Source organism: Vulpes lagopus, chromosome 1 (genome assembly GCF_018345385.1).
Source record: "Vulpes lagopus strain Blue_001 chromosome 1, ASM1834538v1, whole genome shotgun sequence".
Lineage (NCBI taxonomy): Eukaryota > Metazoa > Chordata > Mammalia > Carnivora > Canidae > Vulpes > Vulpes lagopus.
Window position 1 is genome coordinate 130,503,962 of NC_054824.1, and position 23,965 is coordinate 130,527,926.

The 23,965-nt window shown below is 34.3% G+C and overlaps 1 protein-coding gene across 2 annotated transcripts in view; it reads right to left on the minus strand.

Moving 5' to 3' along the window:
• Nucleotides 1-23,965, minus strand: part of NOL4 (nucleolar protein 4) — a 393,871-nt gene that overhangs the window by 279,361 nt on the left and 90,545 nt on the right. For both annotated transcript variants that reach the window (XM_041761256.1, XM_041761170.1), the window contains exon 2: nt 17,170-17,319. In XM_041761256.1, coding sequence (XP_041617190.1) covers nt 17,170-17,319 — 150 coding nt within the window. The remainder of the gene's footprint in view (nt 1-17,169; nt 17,320-23,965) is intronic.

A 23,965-nucleotide genomic window follows, 5' to 3' on the forward strand; every position in this document is an offset into this window, starting at 1 on the left:
TTTCCTTGACTCACTCTTCAGATCTAATCACTTATTTGATTCTAGGATAGAAACTGAGCTTTGAATATAGAGTACAGAACATTTTCTAGAATGCTGGATGAGATTAATACTTTACTTGAAAATGTATTCTTAGAAATATCTTTATATTTTGGAAGGATAGAGTACTTACTTAGAATTTGCCCATGCAGAAACACTGCATCTTATTAATAATAATAAGCAAAACTAAACACGAATGGATATTAGTCTTCCTCTCCCTGAACTAAACACTAAGAAGACAACTGCCTTATGACAAGCCACATATATTGCTTATAATAGAAATTAACATCCAAAGGAAGGACCAGAACCTAGCCATATTGAAATTTATAAACTAATAACCAAACGCTATTTATCAGGAGGTACCTCTTTCATAGAAATGCTTTTTTTCCTGTAAATCCACACCTGTTTTCTTAGATTTATATAATGCTTTATATTTTTCATTGACTTTTTGCATTCATTCTTTTAGATAGTAGCTAAACAGATTTTACAGTAATTTTCTGAGAAGTGGATCAAGTAGTATAAAGAGATGAAATGAACTGCCATTGTTACATGACAGAGGACAAAACAGAGCTGAAAGTGTGGATCTCCCAAATCCTGGCCTATTTCTACAAAGTGAATGAATGGACCATGTGGGCTTATCCAATGGACAAATGTGTAGGGTCCAAGGAAAGCAGAAATCTCAAAATAGATTTTTAAAAATGGTCTATTTCAATAATACCTGAAGTATCAAAGCATCATCTCAAGACAAAGTCAGCACATGTAAAACTTCCTTAAACTTAAGTTCTGTCTGAGTATTTATTGTTACTTTTAACTCTATGGTTGGGGGGCGGGGATGTTGTGGCACAACAGATTTTTTTTCATGACTTACCACTTCTAAGGACCTTAAGTTCTCTTTTTTTGGACATCATTAATACTGTTATCAGTGAAAACATTACATTTTAAGTCCATTAAAATTGGAGTGCAATAATGTAGAATATCATGAATCAAATTATTAATAGAAGTAGAAATGACCTCTCCTATCAAAAAATATGGTGATACTCTACATAAAAATAATTGAACTGCAGCATCTTTTGATAGATTAAACAATAAAATTGGCCTCTATTGCAAAGATAGCATGGCATTAATAATCTAATGATAAACAGATCCATCCAAATAAGGCCAGATGATCAAGTCCCATAAGAAGCACTGCTATTAATCTTCCACTTGTGGGTTAAAACAACAACAAACTACTAGGGACACATTTCTGAAAAGTTTACTGACAAATAGTATTATGGAAAAGAGGCTGGGCATGTCCCTGCCTTTCTGAAAAAAGAAGAAACAGTAATTTTTCAAAACCTTATAACCATAAAGCCAGATTCTGGCTTCCTCTAGACATAGTTCTATTAAGGTAAAAATGTCAGTGATCCAAAAGAACTAAAATAAACGAGCGACTGTAGTTAAATTGGTTTGCAAATCTTATCTTGTAAATTCAGTAATATATAATTCCTAAAATTTTCTTATATTTACTTTTGGATAGTAGAGCTTTGTCTTCAGAAGTAAATCTTTCCTACCTGGATCTGAATGCATGAAGTAACACCAAGTTAGGAAAATTGAAGAAGTTAATCAGTAATCAAAGCAATGTAATAATAAACCACTGCTTTGCTGTACTTTCTCAGACTGTGTGTCTCAGAGTTACATGATACAAGCTCATCTTCTTAACCCAAGCCATAAAATTTTGATAGCAACATTGCTAACAGAGAAAAAATTTTAAATGGGGCTATTTGTCGTACGTCTTCTTCCTCAGTCCCAAGCCTCTTCTCTAATTTTAACTGTTTAATTTCTGAACATTTTCAAAAGAAAGGTGCTCTAAATGTATTCAGCTTAGCACATATACCTGCAATATTCTGGTTTCTGACATGGTAGAGAATGGACAGTTCTCAAAATTAAGATTCTCATTCAATATATGACAACTATTACTCACTATTGCTGTTTTACACGAAAGGAAATGCTTCCTAAAAAATGCATGTGTAAGTTTTCCATTAATTGAGTCCTTAATAACTCGATTATACTAAGCAAATATTTTACATGAATTTTACCCTTTGATCCCTCCAACAACCCCAGGAATAGATTACCATCATCACTATTGTCATCTCTGTTCAAAAGATGAGGAAACTAAGCTTCAGAGAGGTTGTAATATTTGTCAAACAAGTAAAGAGGACTCAGGTGGCAACCTGTTTTCAGAGACTATCCCCTTAATATCTATAATTTATAGCCTCTTCTGCTTATCAGCATTAAAGAAAGAGAGAGAGAGAGAGAGAGAGAGAGACTCATCCATAAAGACTTGGAATATTAACCTCACAGCATAGGTTAATATCCTGAAATGTTTATAATGTTTCCCAGTGTGAGGTTCTTCGTAAGTTTAAGATGCTCTAATGAGTTTGAGGCAACCATTCTGAATACAAGGGGCAGTCAAACTCTCTGTATCTTGACTTGGATTACAGAGTTCCACAAGAAACACATCAGACTGTATAGTAAAAATGCAGAGCTCCACCTGGAGGAAATTAACAACAGCCTGTTCAGCAGAATTGATGGCAAAAGTGATGAGCATTGCAACATATCGTAATACTTAACAGCTGGGAACTAAATGCATAGGACTTCAGCTTTTAATAGAAAGAACAAGGAGTATGAGTAGCATATTTCTAAGGGAATCGGAATTCCAATTATTGAAGGAAATCCACTGTTAGGGGAGTCATTCTCAGCTTAAGATGCAAGCTTAACCGGTGAACAGAGATATCACATGACACTGGTCAATCATAAACATTAGCAAGCATTTTTTAAAGCAAAGCAAAATGGCTAAAGCCAAAAGCTTAACCCACCAAAATCATGTCATATTGTCCTAAGTTCCCTAGCAAAAACAAAACAAAAACAAACATAAACAAAATTAATGTTACTAAATACCAGTAATTTGGAAAAGTAGGAGGCAGTGCTAAATTTCATTAAAAAACATTACTCTTCAGCTTGCTGCCTTGGTATAGTGTGCTCCATTGATACTGAGCATCAGAGCAAATAAAATTGGTCTAATCACACTATTTTTAAAATTACCGTTGCCTTAACTTTATAAAATGAATTTAGAGAATAGCAATAATACTTTTATTTTACTGTAATAATAACATTAAAAACATGTTTGTTGCTGAATACCATGCAGTACACTTTATGGAAGAATTTGCCCTTGGGGCCAAACTTTTGATATTTTCTCTTGAGATTCTGGGAAAAAATAAATTAGAAATAATCTCCTAGTGAAATTTGTTTATCTCGTTATATTTAGTATTGATATTTATTATTGTGCTATTCTATCACAAATCACCTGCAATATACATAACTGGATAATACAACTATAGAAAATGTATCTTTAAAAACTAATAAAATTTAACTATAATTGAATAAAGCCTATAAATCTAAATGCTATTAAAGAGCTCATATTTCCTGATTCATAAAAAAAACAGCACACCCTAGTCCAGAGAAACCTCTATCTGGGGAATGGAAGTCTTGGTTCACTGTAACATCTCTTAGTCATCAAGGGCTACTGTGCCTTTATCTACTTTACACATCGTGTATCTTGAATATATTTGGAAGGAGAGAATTAGGACTATAAAAAAATTGCAAATGGTATAACATCTTGCTCAGAAATTTTTTAAGATATATTACAAAACTGAAATGTCTAGCCAATGGTTTGCCCTTATATTTACATGGGTTCTCTTTTACCCATTTCTCACATGAGAAAAGATAAGCAGGAAGCATCGTTGTACTTTGACAGGAGTAATTATTAATTTGCAAAGGTGCATATGGAAACTGTCTTTCAAAGATGAAGACGTTTTTAACCTAACGTTTACTTATTCAACAAACACCTACTGAATGCATAGACAGCATAATTATCCCTGAATACTGCTAGATATGGTTCTACACCACTAAAGTGCCTGGATACATCAAATTATTGGAATCACTTATTGGTAATTATTTGATTAATTCCAAAGTGATTCTGAAAAATGCTTTCATCAGGCTCTATATAAATACTCTTAGGTAAATAGTACATGCATGGTAATAATCAATAAGACATAAAGCCAGACATTTAGCCTGCCTATATCAAATCTGCATTCACTCTGGACCTCAACAATTTTCGCTTCAAAATCCTAGCTACTGTTTCTGAAAGATTTGGTGCTCTGTTGTATCTGTTTGACCTCTAGACATCTGCTATATGACCAACTGAATTCCTGTACATTAATAATGTCTCCAATATGAAAACCAAGATGCTGCTACATCTTTTTTTTTCTACATTTATATTTCAACCCCAAAGTTACCACTTCTCCCTGACAGGATTCTCAGGTTTTATATGAGTTCCTAAGAATCCTGTACTACTGCTTGATCTGCTGTGATTCTGGTACTATTCCCATTTGGTATTTTCATTTCATAGCACTTTCTTTTTTTTTTTTTTTTAATTTTTATTTATTTATGATAGTCACAGAGAGAGAGAGAGAGAGAGGCAGAGACACAGGCAGAGAGAGAAGCAGGCTCCATGCACTGGGAGCCTGACGTGGGATTCGATCCCGGGTCTCCAGGATCGTGCCCTGGGCCAAAGGCAGGCGCTAAACCGCTGCGCCACCCAGGGATCCCTCATAGCACTTTCTATGTGTCCTTTTCCTTCTTCCTTTTCTGAGCATTTTCTTCTTGGATCATTCATCAGCTCCCCTTGCTTTTTTTCACTTAGTTGAGGGGGATGGCCTGCCCCAATCTGGAATATCTAGTGTTGAGTTTTTATTATTATATTATTTTTCACAACTGGAGGAATTTGATTTATAATTTTTAAAAAAGCAACTGAGTATAACACGGAAAATTCAGATCATCCTTACACTTATTTGGGGCTTACTACAGTTTTTATTTTGCATTACAGATGATGGGAGGTACCACAGTTTTTTCTACCATTAGGGTCTAGTGCTGATTTTTCAATAGGATTAATGTTGGTAGATAAAACACAGTATGGCCAGTTCAATATGAATTCCAGATAAACATGCAATATTGGGACAAATTTATATTAAAATTATTATTTATCTGAAATTCAAATATAACTGGACATCCTGTGTCTTATTCATTAAATCTGGCAATCTCACAGGATACATTCATCTAAAATGAATGAAAATATGAATTAGAGCCTGAAAATTATTTAACTTTATTTTTTAAAGATTCGTTTATTTATGAGAGAGAGTGTGTGGAGGGGGTGGGGGGTGGGGGAAGCAGAGGGAGAAGGAGAGAGAAATTTTAGCAGACTCCACACTGAGCATGGAGCCCAAAGCAGGGCTCCAGGTGGGGCTTGATTCACAACCCAGATCATGACCTGAGCCAAAACCAAGAAGGGTGGGATGTTTAACTGACTGCCACACCCAGGGGCCCCATAATTTTAAATTTGAAACAAACTGCTTATCGGGAAAATCTAAGAATAAAGTGAGAGGTACAGTAGGCAGAAGTGATCATTGGAAAGTATGCAGGCAATCTGAAATCACAGTCCCTATTTAAAGCAGTGTTCTCCAACTTTTTAGACCAAAGTACAAGTATAAATATTTTTCACATCATAAACTAGCACATACACACATTTCTATTTCCTATTTCTGATCATTTCTATTTCCTTTTATTTCATTTTATGAAAGTGTCCACAACCCACTAAATTGACTTGCTAACTTGCTAATGGGTTGTGATACATCATAAAAAAAAAAAGAAAGAAAGAAAGAAAAAGAAAGAAAGAAAGAAAGAAAGAAAGAAAGAAAGAAAGAAAGAAAGAAAGAAAGAAAATTGGTCCAAAGTAGAAGAGTGCAGTCTGTCAATCCAAAGATTTTTGTTGTGGTGTTGAGAGGAGATGCTGGGTATGTGGTCAAAATTAAAATAAAGGCTGGCAACTCCAAAGAGGGTTTAAAGGAGGCAGGGATATTTTTAGACACTTCGGGCCAAATTGTAGATAGCTCAAAGCAATCTGAAAACATGAAGCAAATGCAATGAATGTAATATAAGAGGAAGGAATGGTGCAAACAGCACAGTGGCAGACACAGCATCCTCCAGGGACAGGGAGATAGATGCTAGAATGGATGGCAAAAGGCAAAAATTCAGTTTCAGGGATGCCTGGGTGGCTCAGTGGTCAAACATCCACCTTTGGCTCAGGTCATGATCCCAGAATCCTGGAATCGAGTCCTGCCTCAGGCTCCCTGCAGAGAGCCTGTGCCTCTGCCTATGTCTCTGCCTCTATGTGTCTCTCATAAATAAATAAATAAATAAATAAAATCTTTAAAAAAAAGATTGTTTCAGACAGAAGCACAGAAATGCACCCCATGATGGAATCTGAGGATGTAAGCAGAGAGGTAACAGTATTCCAGGGCAAGGCAGATGAATGGAGCCCTATACCATTATACTTCAGTAAATCAAGGCCTAGGCAAACAAGATATAGCATGTGAGTTAATTTAATATTAATTAATGAACTTTTCCTGGAAACAGTTTTTGCTTCACTGATTACAGTTCAAACTTAGCTGTATGGCTTTGCAAAAAAGAACTTTATTCTCCTCTGCTTTATCTCTGCTATAATGATGCACATCTCTAATTTGGAGCTGTATTTTACAATAATTAAAATAGTCATCAATTGAGCAAATGAGACAACATCAAGAGAGATAATAAAATCAACTGGCAATACATTGCCAAAGTTGTGGATGCTATTTTTGTCGCTTCTTATGTTAGAATATTTGCCTGTTAAGGAACAGATTGTCATAACAGAGAATTCTTATATTAGATGAAAAAAATGAGCAGATGGGCAGTGAAAAGTTTTTCTTCATGCATGTTTCCTAATAGTAAAATAAAGAGAATCCCTAAATATTGCATGTAAATAAAATGACTCAGCAAAGCAAATGCTTATACAATTACTTGCAGCATGACACGCTACATTAAAATACACAATTACACACATGGAAAGTGTGGAGAATTTGCTTCCTCTCTTGACTTCTCCTGAAGAGCGTATATACTATGATATATTAGTGTTTTTACTGGGGCATGGGGGGAAGACCAGTTACAATTCGACCTTCTTGGTCTGGAATTCATCAACACATTCAAGCTCTCCTTGGCTCTGACTATAACCCACTCCCTCTGTTAAAGTTTACTTTGAGCACATGCTGCTAGTCAGTGGGGACACAGTGCTTCTTTTGAAACAAGTACCTAAGAATACCAAAGTAGGCAATAATTAGGCATCTTAGGGGAAATGGGAGAAGGTGCAGAAGTTTAGACTTCACTACTTAGGGAGTCCAGTGAGTTACACAACCCTCATAGAGTTGTACAGGCAAGGCGCAGAGTCAGGACATGCTAACCATGTGCCACAGGTGCAGAAATCATTGTCTGAATTCTTGAATTGCTCAACAACTAGCAAATAATGAAAACAATTTTTTGAGACACTAAGTAGAAAACTGGCCACATGGTTTCCTTTAGAAAATGTCTCTCAACTTGGAGTGTTCACTGTGCTGTAGAAGTGACCTGAAATAGAGAACAGGGTTGCATTCTGATTATCACAGGAAGCAGGGCTGGTGTGGCTGGAACTTAACATTCAGGCATAAGGGATGTTAAATGGCCTGGAATATCTGAACAAAGCCAACTGCCTGCACAAAAGCCTATAGTGCCCAAATGGAAATATCGCCTTAGGTTATACAAATAATTATACTAATGGATACATAGGACAAAAGATACCATGTTTACATGTTCTTTTTAAAAAGATTTTATTTATTTATTCATGAGAGACATGAGACATAGGCAGAGGAAGCAGGATCCCTGTGGGGAGCCTGATGTGGGACTCGATCCCAGGACCCCAGGATCACAACCTAAGCTGAATGAAGATTCTCAACCACTGAGCAACCCAGATGTCCCTACATGTTCTCTACTAAAGAGAAAAGGTACCAAGATAGAAATTTCTCAGTGAAAACTCCAAATTCTTAGAAGCAGCGGCTAGGTCAATTTCTTTTGGGATTCATCTCCTTTACCATTACAGTGGCTAAGGAACAGAGCCATGCTCAAACACGGCTGTGCTGTATGCTGACTGGGAGAGGACATTCTCGGAAAAAGAAGGGGTGGAAAGGGAGAGAAATAGAATGGATAAACAGATAAGAAATAGGCTGGTTTTGTTTTACCTATCATGAAATTAAACTGCTGTTGATAAAGCTAGTGAATAATAAGCTCAATTCTGGGAAATTCAAGAATGAAGACCTGGAAAGAGCCAAGGAAGAGCACAGATGATACAAAGAAATAAATAGATCTTTCAAAATCTAGTTAATAGGAAGCTGTTTCTAACATTTGCCACCCCAAATAACTCCACATTTTTTTAAAAACAAGTTTCCATTCACTTCAGTATAACAATGTTTGAAGCAATTACATTAAAACCTTGACATAGGGATCCCTGGGTGGCGCAGTGGTTTGGCGCCTGCCTTTGGTCCAGGGCGCGATCCTGGAGACCCGGGATCGAATCCCACGTCAAGGCTCCCGGTGCATGGAGCCTGCTTCTCCCTCTGCCTGTGTCTCTGCCTCTCTCTCTCTCTCTCTCTCTCTGTGACTATCATAAATAAATAAAAAAATTAAAAAAAAAAAACCTTGACATATATTATTTCTGGAACTCAAAAAAATCCTTCAAATAATACATGCTCAACTCATACATATAGAAGTCACCTAATCCAGGATTTAAATCAAGTCTAGCTGACCTAAAAACCAGCAACATTTTCTACTACCTCATGCTAGTCATTCACATCCTATACCTTCTTCTTGTTATATTTTATCCCAATTAAATATCTATATAGGTGCACATATGCATATGATTGAAGAAATTCAGGAGATTTTATTTATTATACTATGACTGTACCCAGGAATACCTAGACCTCTGGATCTGACAGAGAATCACCCACTGGGAAGCAGGAATCATCCTGAGTAGTTGTAATGCTGCACTGGCTCACTTTCACCACAAGGGTGCACTGAAGTAGCAATTTCCTAGGCTGGACATAAAGGGTTAATGGTTTCTTCAAAAGGTTAATCCCCTTTCAAGGAATATATCTATTCACTGGGACATTATCATTTAATACAAAAATTATTAATGACAGGGTTTGTGACATTAGTTGATGATTAAATGGTTTCAGGGAGCTCTTACGTCTTTTGATGATCTCCACTACCAAAAAGACAGCTTCTGAGTAAAATAGATTTGCACTATTAATCTGCCCACCTGTGATAATTCTAACTTTACCTATATAAGAAATAAATCAATTTTGATGAATGGCGATACACTAGTCTTCTGCTTCAGAATGGTTGTTTAATAACTCTAATTGCCATGCCATTGATTTTTTTTTCCTTCTGAGGTGTTCTCCACATCTAACTTATTAGGCTGAATATTATTTTTAGTTATCAGAAACAATGGGGCTGCTCTAACATAAAAGTGGATCTAATATGATATGTACCATGTTCAATTCAATGGCTGTTTTCAATATTTAGAAATCACTTCTGTAAAACCTATATATGTGTCTAAGGGTAGAATATGTAGGTATAAGTGTGTGTGTGATAAAAATAAACTACTGTATGGAAAGTAAGTAAAGTGTTTACAACCTGTCTCAAAGACAGAAGCATTATTTAATGGAGCATCAAAGTCTGTCCTGAAAAGCAAATGAGAAACTCTTGTGCTAAATGATTTTTTTACCTTATTGAGAACCTCCAAAGTTGCATAAATCTGGAGCTGTGTTTAGTGTAAACATGGATTGTGCAGTGCACATCTTTATGGCCATGGGATACACTACTAATCTTATTTCATTATTTCTAGTTATAGTAACATCTTTATACTATTTAGTTGGTATTTAAAAGGCAAGGACTTCAACAAGTACTTATCCAGTACCTCCATTGAGACTCGCCTTCTGCTGAATGTACTTACACCGTGGTATGAGAAACATACATGGTTTCTCATGGTTTCCCCCAAACATTAGGAACTGTGTGATCTTTTAAACATCTACTCTAGTCATAAAATACAAAAACAAATAAAAGGAACCTCACAAAAATAGCATAAAATATCTATAATTGAGTAACATTTTGTACTCATAATCTCTCAAGGATAAACTAATTAAAAACACTTCTAAATCACTGTATTATTGTATAACATTATCACTGAATTCAATATTAAAGAGTACCCACAGGGATCCCTGGGTGGCACAGCGGTTTAGCGCCTGCCTTTGGCCCAGGGCGCGATCCTGGGGACCCGGGATTGAATCCCACGTCGGGCTCCCTGTGCATGGAGCCTGCTTCTCCCTCTGCCTGTGTCTCTGCCTCTCTCTCTCTCTCTCTGTGACTATCAAAAAATAAAAAAAAAGAGTACCCACAAAAATATTTGAATTTGGAATAATTTTGAAGTTTTTTTCTATCTCTATTTGAAATCCAGAACAGTTGTTTACTTAAGACACTGTAGTTTGTAATAACAAAATAAAAATGTCATTTACATAAAAAAGGCAGGAACCTATATTTATTTGTTATATTAATTCATTTTTCTATTTCTTTGCATTAAGTCAAAGAAGATGGATTATACACATAATGTTAATTTCTAAGTCCCATAGAATATTTTCCTCCACACTTGTCTTCAGTAACACCCTATCCATGCGCTTGGATCTGTTGGCAGGTAAGGGAAGAATTCAAAATAGTAAAAGGAAGTGAGAAGGGACAGAAGCACACGTTTTTATATTCTATTAGTAAATCATAATTGAATAGTACTTTTACTAGGAAATCATATTTAAATTTCATAGTTTTAAATCTAATACTGCCCATCTATTTTTATCATTTATTTCTTTCCCAAAATTTTTATTTAAATCCCAGTTAGTTAACACATAGTGTAATATAAGTTTTAGGTGTAGAATTTAGAGATACCACTTACATACAACATCCAGTGTTCATACAACAGGTGCTCCCCTATTTTTAAACAGCACTCTCATCTTTTAAAAAACTTTTCACCAAAAGAAATGGCACCTTCTTTTTGGAAAATATTTTCAAATAGTTTGTAAAGGCTTTTTATCCTTCTCTTGACAGCATGAGTTCTCAACTTCTAAATATCATACATGTTTCTAAAGCTATAATATGTAATGCCACACTGAGATTCACACAAAAATCAGGCAGCTCCTATACTACCTGGGGTGTCAGATGTTCTAAATAAACATTCCACATTGCTTTTCTGTATGCTTCTTTATGGTTGAGTTAAACCCAGCTAGATATAGGAGACGGAAGCAAGTTTATAAAATGATCATACAAAATGTCCATGACTGCTAGCAGCCTTATTTATTCTCCAACTTTTCTTGTCTGAGGATATTTGAAGTCCATATAAAGATATAGGGGTCAATAGTTTAACCCAAGTAAATTATATCCTAACTGTAAAATTTGAGGCACTGTGATAGGGAAAAGAAATAGATCTGGAAAGCAAAGCCTCCCTGGCACTAATCGCAGAACTACATAGATAGATATGTTTCAAAGGTGAGATTTAGCAAATCCTATTAAACATTGTCTCAGACTATAGGACCATAAGACAGGCAACACTGATGTTCACATGATCATTTATGTTTCAACAAAGATGCAGGAGAAAAAAAACATAAACAAACAAATGAGATATATAGCAATCATCAGGTTCCAGACAAGAATACATGCAACTGAAGTACAGCTGCATGTGTTGTGCTGCAGCTTAAAAATCACATTATAGGGCAGCCCCGGTGGCGCAGCGGTTTAGCGCCGCCTGCAGCCCAGGGAATGATCCTGGAGACCCTGGATTGAGTCCCACGTTGGGCTCTCTGCATGGAGCCTGCTTCTCCCTCTGCCTGTGTCTCTGCCTCTCTTTCTCTCTCTCTCTCTCTCTCTCTCTCTCTTTCTGTCTCTATGAATAAATAGATAAAATCTTAAAAAAAAATCACATTATAACTAAGAAGCTGCTCATTCATAAAATGGTTCAGATTACTGCAAAAATTTTACAAAAAAGTAAAATAGTGAAGATCTGCTGACACGTGGTGGTATTTTCTGGGCTCTCTCCTTGATTACTCTTTTAAATTCCTGGAAATATGAACTACAATGACTACAGATCCTTTTCATTATTGTTCTTATCATCATCATAATGATTGTTTATAGAAGAATTCTCTAGATAATAATGGAGCCAAAATGTTCTATCTCTATGCTATATGCTTACCAACGAATCTGCCTTATGACAGCAGGATACATTCCCTGTGTTTGCACATTTCTGGTGCCAGCTAATTTACTCACTTTGGTTAGTATCTCCATTGTGTTGCCAGCACAGTAATGGCCTCAGACACACTATTACTATTGGTGTTAGTCCTTCAGAGTTGTTGTGGGTTTTTTTTTTTATACTTTATTTATTTATTTTAGAAAGAAAGAGAATGAGTGTGGGTGGGGGGTGGTTAGAGAATCCTGAACCTACTCCCCACTGAGCACAGAGCCTGATGAGGGGCTGGTTCTCCTTATTGCATGACCTGAGCCAAAATCAAGAATCAGATACTCAACCAACTGAGCTGCCTAAGTGCCCCTCCAGTTTTTTTTTCCAGTGTTATTCCTTCAGAGTTTAAAGAAAACTGAAATGTAACCCCCTTGTTTCATACCTAAGTAAGTTGCAGCCTAAGCCAAAAAGAAGTTTAATTATTTGGAACTCTTGAATTTTAGCATAGTATACTTTTTTTCACACCACAATGGCTTCAAATTTTGCGGATTAGTCTCATTATAAATTGACAAGAATTCTAGAAATTTTTACATAACAAATCAGTAGAAACTAAATATCCTATTTAGCAGTGGAAACACTAAGCCAATAGGTATTTATAAAAAGAGAAAAAAATTATGCTAACTTGAGCCTTAAGATTAAGCACTTAATCTTAAGATGTATCTTTTTAATTTTCAGAGTAGGAATGCAGACACTCTACACGATATAGTTTTTCTACAATACATCCCTAGAAAGGGATGTTCAATTCATACTGAAAACACATTCTTTAAAGAGAGCTAGTTTTTAAATTTTTCAAAAAGTTAATCTGAAATTAATTTATTTAACTTAAACTTTGGGAAAAAGCAAAGAAAATGAATAGAATTCTCATAAACTTCATCAAGCAAGAGATCTTCTAAACATGGAAACTGCTTTATGCTTCCATTCTGCCCAGTGAAACCTCAGAGAAAACTTACACTATGGACTTCCAGGGATGTGACATCTAGAGTTTGACATAAAAAAAAAAAAATGCATGAAAAGTTATTACTATTCCTATCTCCCAACAAGAGGCATCAGGGCGGGCAGAGGAAATTATATCCATAACTGCAACCTGGGCAATGACAGAGCTATGTTAATTGCTTAACATAAGTCTTTCTACTCAGAACATGAGTAGTGATTAGATAAAGGAAAAATAATAATATTCCAAAGTTTACCATATTCCAAGTGCTTTATGTATATGAATTCATTTATTTCGCCACACCATGCATATCATTATCTCCCTCTAAACAGGAGGAGAAAAAAAGTAAATAATTTGCCAAAACTGACACAGATAGGAAGTGCTAGATTTGAAATCTGAAACTGAGCTTGTCTGGCTTCTAGCCTATTTTCTTTTAGCTCTAGCATATGTTCTCCACTCTGAATTAAATGAATGTAATTATTGGCAGCGATGTATGTGAATAGTACATGTAGGTTTAGTGTATCACACTACAAGTTGTGTGTGTGTGTGTGTGTGTACATATACACATTTACATGCAGACTGTTCTCTATTGAAAACACGGACTTTTCCCCTTAGCTCCTGGATTTCCACCAGTTACTCTTATTTTACATGTAGAGGAAAAAAGTCTTGAAACTTAATCCTCTAATCAGACCCTAACTTGTGTTACTCGAAGGGCAGCTGTGCTTAGCCTGTGATAAAATATAGGTGATAAAAAACAACTGGAGAAGAGTGACACATTCCCAAAAGTGGAGTTCAGGTAGAATTTGAGAAGTACCAGAAGACAACATTTTGCAATAATTTCTTATAATGTTGCATCATCAATTTTGGAGTTATCATCCAAATTGCTAAGTACTCTTGCATTCAATATTCGGTACAAATCGATATTTTATATTCAAATATAAGTGATATTTGAATGAACTATGGCTCACACCTCCTCTCCACTCTGTTAATGTAGATAATCAAAAGTTGACTAAACTCAAATATATCAAAGGAAACAAATTCAGTGCAGCAATAATAGTTCACATATACACAAGAGCAATTGTAGGAAAACAAAATAAAAGACCTAAAAGACACTAGAATTCCCCAAAGACTGAACAAAACAATTATGATAGCCTTTACATATTCCTAAAATGTGTCATTTTATGTGGATTTTTAAAGAGTTCATCAGTAGTAGAATACATACCCTCCAATTTTATCTATGGTCAGATCAGATTGCAATAATAGTTAAGTTGTATAATGCCTAGATATTTCAAGGAATGACATACTGCAGATAGGTAAAAACAAAGAGCATTCAAAAGTTAATCCAATATTAAAGGACCACCATTTCCTGCAGAGTGAAAACATAGAAAGATTTGCAAAAAAAGGCAAAGTAAATAAAATGACCACTAAGTCTATCGATAATATTAAAACAATATGAAACACTTTAATGATTAGTTGTATAAGTATGGTTTCTTGGCCATGTAGGAAAAGGGAGAAAAAGGTCAATAAATATAATCATGCATGCGCTATAACTAATGTTAGAAGTAGGAAAAAAAATCTTAAACTTCATGGGAACCATTATAATTGCAATAGGTATAAAGCTAATTCTACCAATGACTAGCCAATTCTAGCATTAGTGTTGAGAACTAAACACTGACCCAACAGTCTAGGGCCCTGATACCACTAAACCATTCCATTTCAAATTGCATTTGGTCTTATGCTCCATTTAGTTGAACATCTCTACGAAATGCTAACATTAGACTTAATCTATTGTAGAGTGATATGTACAGTTCTGCTGGCATTGCAGCAGTTTTTTTTCTATGATATATTATTACTCAATAAAATGGAAAATCTTCTTTATTAGGATTCAATTATGAGGTAACAGAAGGCTAAAGGTTATGCCTAAAAAGAATCTTAATGATATTAGAAAAAGGTGAAAGTACTTTAGATGTGGAAATTAATAATAAACTTGGGAAAGGATCTTTAAATAGGATGTTCTCAAGAGGCAATGAAGGATGTTTCAGGGCTGCTTATATGTCCAAAGTTGGTATTCCCACCCCAAAATGCAGAAAATGTCTTCACAATGTTAATGCAAAATGAGATATGTTGGAAACATGTTTACCAATTTTTTTTTGAAGTGTCTGGCATGCATAATGGCAATGGATCACATTCCCTACATTTCACCTAAGAAAACAGGGTGACAGAGTTGGGTCTGTGTCATGTTTCCATTTTAATTAAAGGTCTCTAGTAAATGTATTCCAAAAATTCGATCATTTTGAATTGCTTTTGGCACCTAAATAGATTTGGCTGCCACACTACTACTGACAATGAAGCCACTTTTTTGTTCATTTGTTTCTTTTCATTTCACAGCTGAACTTCTGCATTCCTACCTTATAAAGTTCTTTCTATCAAGTTCAGGCAGCTATTTCATGAAAATGCATTATCATAAGAGTATACAGTTAGTGAAATTAGTAGATCAATGTATATATTTTTCTTGTTAATATCCAAATATACAACCCTAGCTTAGGAGACAAGCAAAGTGAGTATGTTCAGTAATATTAGTCTACATAAAAATATCTTAAGAAGCTAGGCCATTGTCATTAGTCATGATAAGAATGTCTCCTAGGATATGTAAGTCAAAAGAAAGTTTATGTGGCAGAATTATGTAAGGAAACTTACAATAGTGCCTGCCCACAAACCATGCAATTTGGAAACAGCCAAGAAACAAAACCATAGAGAAGGAGAGATAAATACAACATGTATTAGGGGTTATTATGCAACTACAAAGATTCAATATGACCCTGGAAATATAGCAAAAAATAGTTATGGAAAAGAAGCTATTTCTTATGCTCAGTAGCTAATTTTCAAACATATGTACCTGTATTTGAAACTTTGAGCATTTCACACATTTTTCTGTATCTGAAAAAAAAATGGATCCAGACTGATATTGTATATCAATATAGCTGAAAACAGTCAATAAAAAGGTAGCCAAAAGCAAAGTTCAATAAGAATTCTAAAAAAGGATATTATTCTGTTTGCTGATAAAACACGTCTGATGTATACTTTGCTCATATTGGAAAAGAATAATTTACTGTTCAATTTTCCTAGAAAGGATGAAATATCTATAAGATGATTTCATAAAATGTTTGATTAAATAAAAGCTAGATTAAAGTGTCTAGGTCAAACTGCAAATATAATTAGAAACTTTAGAGATAATATATAACTCCATTTTGAGAATATATATATTTTTCAATATATAAAAGTTAATGAAATCTGTTTTCCACATAATTTACAATAACAACATTGTATATTTTCACTCTAAAATGTTCAAGGGCATTGTATCTATGAAAACAACACATATATTTTAATTCTCTATTCTGGAAAACTAAGAAATGCATACACTTCAGGACAAATGTATTTAATATAAGGTGACACAGGAAAAGTACATCAAATTTCCTTATCCATGTGAACTTAAGATTAAATAGGAAATACCTGAACATATTAATATGATTTGAAGGGGAAGGAATATTAAGATTATAGTGGTAGTACAAAAGTTCATATGTCCAGTCCATAATTCATATATTATGATTTGAATATATACTGAATATATAACATAAATACATCTCCCCATTTGTGGGCATTTGACTGTGACTACCACCTTTTATGTATATTTAAACAAAACAAAATGAGAGTACTAGAGACAGATTTAAATTATATGCAACAGACCTAGTGAATATATGACCAAAACAGAATCAGCAATAATAATAGTTTAAATGTTGGGCATGACCATGATATGGTCTAACTTATATTAGAAATAGAATATTTATAAATATTTAACCCAATTTCAACAAACATACATCATATCAAATTTCAAAATGCATGCCTTTCTCTTTTTTTTTTTTTTTTAACTTACTGCTTTGTAAGTTCTCTTTTGTCCAGCATGTTTCCGAATTTGTTCTCCATTTGGCCCTGTTTCCACATGCATCGAATAGATAATGTCAAAGAAATCTTCAACCACAGCTACCCGCCGTAAAGACAGCTTCTCATCTACCCCCACGCCATCCTGGAAACAAACCCCCCCCCAAAAAAAGACAAAATTAATAAAGAAATGTGTATTTAACACATAAAGTTAACACACAGAGTGAATTAAAAAAATTTTTGATAAATTGAACCAAATCATCCAGATAGGAAACTTTAAAAAATTGTGAGTGAATGCTGCACCATTTCATACATTACTTACATATAGAACCTTAAGAAACATGAAAAAAGATATTTGGCATAGTGATCATGTTTACCCACCCACCATGACTTATTTGTAGACATCAGTATAACTTTATTAAATTACTCCAAAATATATTTTAAAGCTTAGGAATTTTTATTACAACAATTTCATTCTAGATATTCATTCATCCAATCAATATTTATTTATTTTTTTTTTTTTTTCCAATCAATATTTATTTATTTTTTTTTTTTTTTCCAATCAATATTTATTGAATTTCTGGGTACTGGTAGCTGTTATTAGAAAAGGAAAAGAAATTATGTGGAATCTCTATCCTTAAATACCATATAATCTAAGAAAGAAAATGCATCTACTATTCTTTCAGATTGGACTGGGGGACAATAATTGTTCAAGGTTAAAAATAGGAATCACAGAAAATTATCTTGGTGTGAACTTTGGATTCTCCACTCAGAAATCGTATGTTTTGTGCAAATCATTTAAACTTCCCTAAATTCTAGTCTTCTCAAATTTTAGTTTTCTCAGTTGGAAAACAGAAATAGTAGAGTCTACTTCCCAGAATTGTAAGAATTAAATGCAATAACATAGGTAATGGATGTGACCTAACAGGTGGCATACAGTGAACACTTGGCAAATGGTAACACTTGTCATTGTGACAATCATGATAAAAATATAGCAACATACTATAGGAGTTCAAAGAATAAAGATATCACCTCTGGCTGAAGTAGCTTCTTGAAATAAATAGAATTTGATGTGAATGGGAATAACACACATGGTATAAGCCATAGTGGTGGTGGTGGGAAGTGGAGCAAAGAGCCAAAAGCTCCAAGAGATGACAGAAAATAAGAAATTTATAAGAAAAAGATAAGAAATTAGGAATTAGGCCAAAAAAATAAAGAAATTTAATCTTATATGAAAGGGTTTCTGGTTTGCTAACACAGACATGCACGCATGTGCATATACACACAATGTTCTTATTTGGACCCTAAGGCATAACCTGAAGTAACATGACATAGTCATTAATGTTGATACACAGCATAAGAGGATGATTAATCTGAGCAAAATCATTATGCAATGAGTCAAACGGCAAAAGCCTCTTTGAACAGAAGTCCAGAAGACTGAGCTCACTACAAAACTCAAAATAAGTTATATAGTACTTTTTCTTAGTTTGGTTTTGTTTTTTGTCTGATTTATAAAAAGTCTCAGAAGTAGCAGTGTTAGGCGCCTGGGTGGCTCAATGGTTGAGTATCTGCCTTTGGCTTGGGTCATGGTCCTAGAGGCCTGGGATTGAGTCCCACATTGGACTCTGCAGGGAGCCTGCTTCTCCCTCTGCCTATGTTTCTGCTTCTCTCTGTGTCTCTCTCATGAATAAATAAATAAATAAAATCTTTATTAAAAAAAAAAAAAAAGAAGTAGCACTGTCTGAGGCAACATATTCATATATATATATGTATATATATACAAACACATATATTTAAATAACTCCATATATATTCAAATAACTATATATTCCATAACTACATATATATTCAAATAACTATATATTAAAATATATATATTCAAATATTATGAGTTGTATGTAAGGTCAAACTGCACAGTATCTCATCTCTGTTAAATTTGAAGCACTCTTTCACAATTACCTATGATGCATGTGATTTGTCATTAGATTATAGACCTTTCTCACTTCTCTCCTTTAACATTTTGAGGCATCTCTTCTGTACTGCGTCTCATTGATAACCCCTTATTGCCTTGTAATGCAAGACCAATATGTAGCCAAAGTACAGAGAAACATGAAGCACGGCTGTGACTAGCCTGAAAAACTATCTAGTTTAGTGTAGAGTTCTTGGGAAGCACCATTTGAGATGCCTATCACTCAATCACCCCGGCCTACCCCCCACTCCTCAGAGAACATCTACTGTTCTTAGGCTAGAAATCCAAATTCTAACTCTGTCTACTAGCAAATCACAAAATTTTGTCTTCTTTTATCCCACTCATAAAATTTGTAGTTTCCTCTCAGTTCCTTTGCTGGGTAACCAGAAATATGGTAATTTTGTATAGTTAATAAACTATGAGTGATGTAGGAATCACAGACTATTCATTCCTTCACCAAGTATCCCAGAAAGACCAAATATTGCCAAGACCAAAGTCTACTGTATTGAGGTTACCAAGGTCAGCTGACTTCTCAAAAGAAACATTGGAGGTCAGAAGGCAATAATACAATATAAAGTGTTGAACATAAAAAAAAAACTGCTAAAACAGAATTCTATATCCAGAAAAACTACTTTTCCAAAATTAAAGTGGGTTAAAGACATTCTTAAAGAAACAAAACAGAGAATTTAATGCTTATAAACAAGAGAAATTTATGCTCTCATAGTCCTAGAGGCCAGAAATCGAAATTCAAAGATGTTGGCAGAGCTGGGCTCTCTCTGAAAGCTCTAGGGGTGAATCCATTCTTGGCCTCTTCCAGTTCCTGTGATTGTTAGCATTCCATAGCTTGAGGCCATTTCACACTGCCTTCTCCTCTTTGGTGTAGCTTTTCTCTGTGTGTTTCTCTTATAATGACTCATTTTATCTGAGAGCAGTTACAGCCTAACCAGATAATCCAAGGTAATCTCTTCACTCAATATCTTTAATTTAATTACATCTATACAAAGACTCTTTTTCTAAACAAGGTAATAGTTACAAATTCCAGGGATTAGAACTCGAAATCTTTTTTTTTTTTTTTTGAGAGAGAGAAAGGTGCATACAAATGGGGGGTAAGGTGAGGGGTGGGGAGGTGAAGGTAAGGGGGAGACACAGAGAGAGAATCTTAAGCAGGCTTTGTAGCCAGCATAGAGCCCAACCGGGGCTCAATCTCATAATCCTGAGATCATGACCTGAGCTGAAATCAAAAGTTAGACACTTAACTACTCATGTGCTCCAGAACTTAAAATTGTTAGATGGCCGTATTTAACTACATGAAGTATGTATCAGAGTTCAAAAGATACAAGTTGTGCTCTGGGAACATATATTGGAAATGTTTCATTATCAGTGGTTAAGAGTCCATTTTCTTTCAGGAAATCATAAATTCAGTGTTAATCAAGATAAGATTGAAATCATATATTTTGGGGAAGGGAAATAATGTTAGCCTTCTGTCATGTGGCCCTGCTTACTTGCAATTGTGATTAAGCTCAATTCACATCCATACTCTTATTAAAACTCAAAAACGCCTTCAGGGGTTGGGCCTACAACAAGTGAGCCAAGTATTTGTGGGAAGAAAACAAGGAGTAATAAAGCCCTTTAGGAAATAGAATAAATGTATTCAAAGAGCTTGGAGCTTAGCATACTTCAAATACCATGGGGCACCCAGGTGGCTTAACTGGTTAAGTGTCTGCCTTCAGCTTAGATCATGATCTCAGGGTTCTGAGATCTGTCAGCATCAGGCTCCCTACTCAGCAGAGTCTGCTTCTCCTTCTCCCTCCTAACTCCTCACTGCTTATGCCTCTCTCTCTCTTCTCTTTCTCTCTCTCTCAAAAAAAAAAAAAACACTTTAAAAATCATACTTCAAATATCATAAAAAGAAAGACATTCACAAACAGACACATGATAGTTAAATGCCAAAGACAAAATCTCAAAAACAAGAGATAAATAACTCATCAACTATTGAGGAAACCCCAATAACCATTCAATGCTGTAGACATGCCTCATAATAAATAGTAAAAGAAAGTTTTCCAGAATAAAAGTGGTAAGTGACATCAAGCAGTAATTCAAATTCAGATGCAAATACTAAGAGCTGGGCAACCCGGGTGGCTCAGCGGTTTAGCGCCGACTTCAGCCCAGGGTATAATCCTGGAGACCCAGGATCGAGTCCCACATCGGGCTCCCTGCATGGAGCCTGTTTCTCCCTCCTCCTGTGTCTCTGCCAATCTCTCTCTCTGTGTCTCTCATGAATAAATAAATAAAATCTTAAAAAAAAAATACTAAGAGCTTCAGTAAAGGAAGTAAACATAAAAAAATAAATAATAAAAAATAGAAACATGCCAAATATAATTACCTATTCTTTTTTTAAAGGTAATAATTGAGTCATTTTTATTTATTTTTTCTTTATTAACCTACAATCTTTCCTCAGTTACCAAAAATAGTCAACGATGTGTTGCAAGAGGGGAGCCAGGTCCATACAACTTATATGTTCTTACTATCACTGATAATAAGATTAATTTAACAGTTCCAAATGTGCGTGTCTCATTTTTGTGAACCAACACCTTAAAGAATTTTCAAATGTTTTCTTTAAATTTCCATAATCATCTCTTGAGATGAAAACACTAATACTCAGAAGTTATGCAACCTTCCCAAAGACTCATAGTAATTACAAAAGCTGAGTAACATACAGTTTTTGTGAAAGAAAGAAAATACTATTTATCCTAAGAATATACTTGGACATATCCTACACAGATATACCTGCTGGTTATTTTACAAGGATTCCACAAAAGCCTTTTTAACCCATAGTAGAGCTGAAATAATCTACAGTTGCAATTAAACATAGCAAGATATGTAATTACAATACTAGAGAACAAGAAAGATTAAAGGTTATCTAAATATTCACCTTGAATACTGATGCTTTGTTAACTGCTTGATTTAAAAGGCAAATGATTAAAATAATATGTAAATAATTGTATTACTGGTATAATAACATACATAAATGTAACATATTTGACAACTAAAGCACAAAAGAGTCAGTAACAGAGCTATACTGGAGTCTAGAATAAAGAAATAACAGAATAATAAATCAAATCCATATGTAGAAAGAAAGAGAATCAAAAAAGTTAATAAGGTTAACATTAAAGCTCTATAACTATATATTTTCCTACTTCCTTCTCTTAACTCTTTGAAATACATAACAGTATATGAATAATTATGACATTATAATATTGGGAGATTATTGATATATCTATATATTATATGCATAAATCATAGAATTAAAAAGTGAGAAAATTGAGCTCTTTAGGAGTAAAGTTTCTATACTGGATTATAACTAAATCAGTATATATCTGAAGTAGATTCTGATAAGTTAAAATGTATATTGTAATTCCTAAAGTAACCCCCCAATTAAAAAATATATTATCTAAAATCATTAAAGGAATTACTATTTTACAAGGGAAAATATATACTTAATATAGAAAGGAGCCAACAAAGGATAAATAAAAGAAAAAAGACATGAGACATAGAGGTAATAAAGCAAAGTCACCAATATAAATCCAATCACATCAATATCATTAAATATGAATGGACTAAGGAATCTAAACAAAAAGAATTAATTATAAATAACATCCTAGTATATGTTAGCTAAAGGAGACACAATTTCAGTTCAAAGATGCAGATAGAGAGTGCCTGGGTGGCTCAGTCAGCTAAGCATCTGACTTAGTTTTGGCTCAGGTCATGATCTCAGGGTTGTGAGATGGGTACAGAGTCTGCTTAAGATTTTCTCTCTCTCCACCCCTCTCCCCACTCACACTCTCTAAATATATAAATCAATCAATCAAATCTTTTTTTTTTTTAAAGACGCAGATAGGATGAAGGTGAAAAGCTACATTATGCAATTAAGAACAACAACAACAAAAAGAGCTGGAATAGCTATATCAGAATTAGAGGACAGAGTTTAAACCAAAAACAAATGTTACTAACAACATAGAGGAACATTTTATAATAATAAAAAGGTCAATTCCAAGTAGGGTATGCATGCACATGCATTGAATTAGCAAAAACTGAAAGAAGTAACCGGAGAAATTAACAATAATAGTTAGAGACGTCAAAGCTCTATTTTCAAAAATAGAAAAATAAGGGAGAATATAACCAAGGAAAAGAAGACTGAACAACAGTCTAAAAAATAGACAAACATAGAACAACCCACACAACAGAAACAGAATATTCTCCGTAATAGACCATATCTCAGCATAAAAGTAGTCTCAATAAAATGTAAGGGATTGAAATATGCTTTATATGTTTTCTGATCAATATGGAACCAAATTACAAATCAATGACTGAAGGAAAATAGGAAAATCTACAAAGATGAAGAAATGAAACAACACACTTCTCAAAGCCAATGAGTCAAGAGAAGTCAAAAGAAAAATTAAAATATACGTTGAGATAAATAGAAACAAAAACACAAGATCCCGAAAACAGTTCTTCAAAGGAATTTATAACTGTGTGTATTTTAAAAAATAAGATCTTTTCACCTTATAGAACTAGAAAAAGAGTAAACCAAGCAGAAGGAAGGAAATATTTTTAATGAGGAAAAATAAATTAAATAGAGAGTAGAAAACAATGGACAAAATCAGCAAGACCAAAGTGCAAGTTTGAAAAAATTTTAAAGACAAAACTTTAGCTGTATTGACCAAGATTAAAAGAGAGAAGACATAAATTGCTAAAACCAGGAATGAAAGAAGGAATAGCACTCCTGATCTTAAAAAAAAAGGATTATAAAAAAGAGTATAAA